Source organism: Dipodomys ordii, unplaced genomic scaffold (genome assembly GCF_000151885.1).
Source record: "Dipodomys ordii isolate 6190 unplaced genomic scaffold, Dord_2.0 Scaffold61, whole genome shotgun sequence".
Classification (NCBI taxonomy): Eukaryota; Metazoa; Chordata; class Mammalia; order Rodentia; family Heteromyidae; genus Dipodomys; species Dipodomys ordii.
In genome coordinates, this window is record NW_012267277.1 from 25109 (window position 1) to 31555 (window position 6447).

Consider the following 6447-nt stretch of genomic DNA (forward strand, 5'->3'; position numbering starts at 1 on the left):
TCGTGGGGCTTGAACTCTGGGCCTGGGTGCTGTCCCTCAATACTTCAGCTCAAAGCAAGCACTCTACCTGAGCCACAGTGCCATTTCCAGTTTTCTGAGTGATTTATTGGAGGAGATAAGAGTCTCACAAACTTTCCTGCCCGGGCTGGCTTTGAACCACAATCCTCAGATCTCAGCCTCCTGAGTAGCTAGGATTAGAGGCGTGAATCACCAGCGCCCTACCTTGCTTTTCTTTTTTGTTTCTTTCCAAAACTACTCTGGGAGCTGGGAAGGTGGCTCAGTGGTAGAGCATTTGCCTTGCATGCATGAGGCCCTGGGTTCGATTCCTCAGCACCACATAAGCAAAAAGCCGGAAGTGGCGCTGTGGCTCAAGTGGTAGAGCGTTAGCCTTGAGCTGAAGAGCTGAGGGACAGCGCCCAGGCCCAGAGTTCAGGCGCCACGACCGGACCCAAAAAAAAAAAAAAAAAACAAAACTACTCTGTATTTATATAAATGTGAGCTACTAAAGGAAAAATGAGAAGTGTATGACAGGAAAGTAAATCTCGGTCATTCAGGCATTTAGTACTAGTGAGAGGTAAGGAGGCACCAACAGAGGGTGAAATAAATGGAGTTGAAGTCCTTTATATGCATGTATGAAAATAGAATAATGAAGTCTGTTGAAGTTGTTTTGATAGGGGGAAAAGGAAGCAAAAAGTGAAAAGATTAACTTTGATTAGGGTACCTTGAACACCTGTATGGAAAAATCACAATGAACCTCCTCCTCTTTATACAACTCATAGATGCTAATAAAAACATGGGAAAAAAAGTATCTGATAAAATTTAACCTTCTTCCACAATAAAAACACTAAAGAAACAAGAAACACAATGAAATTACAAAAAAAAATACAATAGAGATTACATATTTAAAATCAATAGCTAACTTCATATTCAAATGTTAAAATATTTCAAAGCCACCTGGCTCAGGGACAGAGCCTAGGCCCTGAGTTCAAGCCTCAGGACAAACAAAAAATAAAAGTCTGCATGTTTGAGAACTAAATAACGGTATTAAAACACACATATTCAACATGATTTTCAGAGTCAATACAATCACTATCAATATTTCAGAAATACTAAAAACAATCGTGAACTTCTTAATGAACCACAAACAGCCCCACTGAGACAAAATTGTCTTGGAAAAAAACAAAAGTGAAGAAGATATATATATATATATACATATATGTTGTTGTTGTTGTTTGTTTGTTTTTGCAGTTGTGGGGTGGTGCTAGGTGCTGTCCCTGAGCTTTTTTGTACTCAAGGCTAGTGCTCTACCACTAGAACCACAGCACCACTTCTGGCTTTTTGAGGGATCAATTGGAGGTAAGAGTCTTATGGGGACTTTCCTCTCAGACCTCAGCCTCTTCAGTAGCTAGGATCAGAGGTGTAAGCCACCAGCATCTGGCTAGCTTTATATTTCTTGACTTCAAAACATTTTTTGAAATTGTAATATTCAGGGGCTGGGAAAGTGGCTCAGTGGTAGAGTGCTTGCCTTGCATACATGAGGCCCTGGGTTCAATTCTTCAGCACCACATAAGCAGTAAAGGCCAGAAGTGGCACTGTGGCTCAAGTGGCAGAGGGCTAGCCTTGAGCTAAAGAGCTGAGGGATAGCACCCACGCCCAGAGTTCAGGCCCCACGACCGACAAACAAAACAAAACAAAAACTACAATATTCACAATAGTGTAGTATTTGCCTAAAGGCAGACGTAAAAACCAATGGATAAGGGAAGGCATGACATTGTACAAAAAGAAATATACTATTTACCTGACTTACATAACTGCACACCACCTTTACATTAATAATTTTTTAAAAATTAAAGCACTGGAACAAAATAGTAAATCCAGGGATAAACCCACAGAGTCTAATAATCTTCAGCAAGACTCCATAAGACAAGACTCCATAGTAGGGAATAGAACAGTGTTTTCCACAAATAGTATTGAGAAAACTGGATTTCCACATGCAGGTAAATAAACTGAACCATTACACCATACTCAAAAATCAGTTCTGTGGGTAGGGATGGTAAGGAAAATCTGGAAGAATGAAAGGGGAAGGGGTAACATTGTCCAAAAGGAAATGTACTCTTTACCTGACTTATATAACTGTAATCCCTCTGCACATCACCTTTATAATAACAATTTTTAACTCATTGTATTTGATAAATTAAAGACTTTAAACAAGACCTGAAACTACAAAAATCTTTAAAGAATAAGAAAGTGTGAAAACCTACATGACTTTAATCTTGGTAACAATTTCTTTACAATGACACCAAGAACACAGGCAACAAAAAGCAGAAGTAGGCAATTAAGACTCTACTAAATTAAAAGGCTTTTTCACCAAAAAGGAATGGAGTCAAAAGGCAGGCTACAGAATGAGAAAAAATATTTACAAATGAGTTAATGTCCAAATACATGAAGAACTCCTATAACTCAACCACAAAACATCAAATAACCCATTTTAAAGTTGGGCAAAGTGCTTAGGCACCAGTGGCTCACAACTGTAATCCTGGCTACTTAGGAGGATAATACCTGGTGGATCAAAATTTGAAGGTATCCCAAGGAGAACAGTCTTCAGTTTTCCAATTAATCAGCAAATGTCGGGTTGGAGGCATTATTCTTGAATTTACTTCTATCTCAATAGAATAGTTACAATTAGAGCCTAATGATCTGTATAAGAAACTATCAGTTTCATTTTATCTTTTTCCCTTCCTGTTGGCAGTCAATTCTAAAGAATATAAAAACTGAATGTTTTCCTAATGAATTATTCATATATGAAGACTATATAATAGGAAAATACTTACCAACAGTACAGCTGTCTTCAAGTACCACATCAACATTTCTGTCTCTGTATTCAACTCTGAAGTCTAGCATCCGAGGTTGCCTTTCTACAATCTGCCTAGATGGCATTACAGGTCGAAATGCTGAAGAAGAGGAAGTAGAAGTTGGAGCTGGGTGACTTGCTGGATCAAATGCAGGTCCTGGTATGGTCTCACCTCCATAGTCACTAAATGTTGACATAAAAAAAGTTTTTCAACAACCAAATCATTACAGATTATACTCCTAACGCTTTCTTTATCCCCAGCTCTGTGTTCTTCCTACCAACTATCCTACTGATATTAAAGCCAAACTAAAGTTCTACTTCCTCCAGCAAATGAAGGCCACATTTTATTCTTCAACCCATCTTTGCCTTTTTAGTTTATTAACAGCTACCTTGTGAAAAGGACCAAGTACCCTCACTATGTTTGTAAAATACTCATTTAAATGCTGAAGTAAAAACCTTGTCTTCTCCTTCACTCATTCTCACTAAATCACTATTTAACTCATTATCTTCCAAAAAGACTTTTTTGAAACTTCAATGTCCTTAAAACCTAATTCTATCTGACTCCTGGCATTAAAAGGTTTTTTTGTAGTTTATTTAAATAAAAAAAAAGCAGAAGTCATCAGAGGAAATTACTTTATCTTCTTGTTTTGTTTTGTTTTTTGGTCCAGTCGTGGGGCCTGAACTCTGGGCCTGGGCACTGTCCCTCAGCTCTTCAGCTCAAGGCTAGCACTCTACCACGTGAGCCACAGCGCCACTTCTGGCTTTTTTTCTTTTTGTTTATGTGGTGCTGAGGAGTCGAACTCAGGGCCTCAGGCATGCAAGGCAAGCGCTCTACCACTGAGCCACCTTCCCAGCCCTACTTTATCTTCTTAACATCAATTCCATAAGCTATCCCACACATGCACTGTCTCTTTTTCCCACTTTCTATGAAATAAAGGGGGAATCACTTTTCCTATGTGTGTGAAGTCTAAAAGCATCTTTTAGCATTAGAGATTAACTCCACTCTCTTCCCTTCATCTCTTCTGGAAACATGTTTCAATGTTTGTCTTCTTGACAGAAAATAAAAATGAAATCCTAGCTCTGCCCTTTTAATAGCAGTCTTATTTGTAAAATAAGGAAAAATAACAATATTTGCACAATGCCTGAGATCTAACTAGTAATACCTCATACCTCAAACTCAAAGATCACATTATTAATGTTTTCCCAAGTCTGATTCTCCACTATTATCAGCAACTTAAGCCAGAAACCTATGACAGTTATCTTTGACCCCCTTCCCAGGCACCCACATCTTTTCAATATTACCTCTTATATATCCTTTGGATAAGTCATGTGCCTTTATCCTCTGAAGCTGCCATCTTAGACCAAGTCACAACTTGTGTACAAAGTAATTCAATAGCCTTCTAACCAATCTCTTACTCCTCCACAAACTACCATTATAGTGAAACCAAAAAACAATTGTCTTCAGACCATGCTCTTCCTTAATCTTTCCATTGTTCCCTCTGCTCTTCAGATAGTAGCAAAAAAAAGTCCTGTATTATCTAAATCCTATCCATCTTCCAAGCATAATCCTGCACCATATTATCTTCTCTCTCTATGCTAATAACCACAAAAGCCTTCTCTCACCTTGATCCTTCCCATTTCACAGGAACACAGGCTAGTCAAAGAATATTCTTTTCCTCCCCAACTTCATCTCATTTCCATCTTTCAATTACCAGATTTATACAAATCTCTCATTTCGGATTATTTTTCAACTCAGTACTTTTGCTACCACACAACTAGGTCTAATTCCCCATCATCATCTATAATTACAAAATTATATATATTACCAATCATTAGACACCTACTACAATATAGTAGTGATATTGTAGTAGATATATGTATATACATAAATAGTACTATCATTTAAGAAGTACTATATATACATATATTCATAGTTATTACAATATGTACGATAATATTATAATCATAATACAGTTCCACAAGGACAAAGCTCACATTTTTGTTTTTAATGGCTGTGTCCTCTTGCCTTCAGTTCAAAATTTTATACATAGAAGGCATCTGAATTTATCAAACTAATGAATACAGAAGTAATTGTTTAAAGCGCTGGCTTTTCTGACTTAATATGTCATACATTTTGTAATGTGCTTAAGATCTTACTGACCAGTAATTACTGATACAAAGACAAAAACCTACCCTTTCAAGTGTAAGAGGAGGTGCAGAAATGGAGGGACAAAGGGTGAACAAATGCAGCAATGATATTCAAGGAATACTATGTTGAAGATGAACTATACAACTTACAGGTGGAAATAACTGGGAAAGCAAGGGAAGGGGTGGTATTGTTCAAAAGGATATGTACTCTTTACCTGACTTACATAACTGTAACCCTCTGTACATAACCTTTATAATAACAATAAATATATTTTAAAAGAAAAACCTGGCAGGGTGCTGGTGGCACACATCTATAAACCTAGCTCATTAGGAGGCTGAGATCTGATGATCCCTGTTCAAAGACAGCCCAGGCAGGAAAGTCTATCTCCAATACAGTACTCAGAAAAAGCAGGAAGTGGCATTGTGGCTCAAATGATAGAGCACTAGTCTTGAGCACCAAAGCACAGGGACTGTGCCCAGGCCCTGAGTTCAAGCCCCATGTCTGGGGCTTAAATCTCAGTTACAAAATTCAAGAAAGTAGTCATATGATGAATACATGGGAAAATATCCAAAGCAGGAAAAAATATCACTGCTGAGATGAAAAAATGAGCTCTTAAATATTTATAATCAGAATATTTATGGTGACACATACCTCTACGGTTTATTTTTAAATCAGGAAAGCCCGGCACTGGTGGCTCACACCTGTAATCCTAGCTACTCAGGAGGATGAGATCTGAGGATCTGGGTTCAAAGCCAGCCCCGGCAGGAAAGTCCGAGAGATTCTTATCTCCAATAAACCACTAGAAAACCGGAAGTGGCACTGTAGCTCAAGTAGAAGAGTGTTCGCCTTGAGCTGAAGAGCACAGGCACAGCACCCAAGCCCAGAGTTCAAGCCCCACAACCGACAAAAATAAATAAACATATATATATATGGGAAAATCAGTTTAACTTACTAAGCAGCTAAAAACTGTTAAGTTTAAATTACTGACTTACTGTTTCTAGTTTCCGTATCTATCTTTCTATATAGTCTATTCTATGATGTTGGGTCTGAGAATCTGCAAAACTTCATTTCTTCCGAATAAATGGCTTCTCAGTAGATTTTAACCAATAGAGGATACTACAGATTGCTACAACATTATGACCTCAAAGATATGCCTGAAAAACAGCAATAGGCAAAACACCTCCCAGTGGAAAGAAGTTAAGATTATATCATAAGTTGAACATTTCATCTGGAAGCAAAAAGATCTTGAAATCAAAATTTTCATTAAATCATAAGTAATTCAGGTTGGAAAACTGATCAGGCTTTGTAAATAATAAAACTGGAAAACTAAGTGACAAAAAAGTTTAGGAAAGCTGGGCACTGGTGGTTCATGCCTGTAATCCTAGCTACTCAATAGGCTGATATTTAAGGATCATAGTTCAAAGCCAGCCAGGGAAGGAAAGTACAT

General features: G+C 37.8%; 1 protein-coding gene across 1 annotated transcript in view; it reads right to left on the reverse strand.

The window, feature by feature from the left end:
• Positions 1-4019, reverse strand: part of LOC105989916 (FAS-associated factor 1-like) — a gene marked incomplete at its 3' end in the record, with an annotated part of 18534 nt that extends 14515 nt beyond the window's left edge. The window contains exons 1-2 of the mRNA XM_013022187.1: positions 4015-4019; positions 2832-3034 (exon numbers count right to left, since the gene is read on the reverse strand). Of these exons, the coding sequence (XP_012877641.1) occupies positions 2832-3034; positions 4015-4019 (208 nt within the window). The remainder of the gene's footprint in view (positions 1-2831; positions 3035-4014) is intronic.
• Between the last annotated feature and the right edge of the window lie 2428 nt (positions 4020-6447).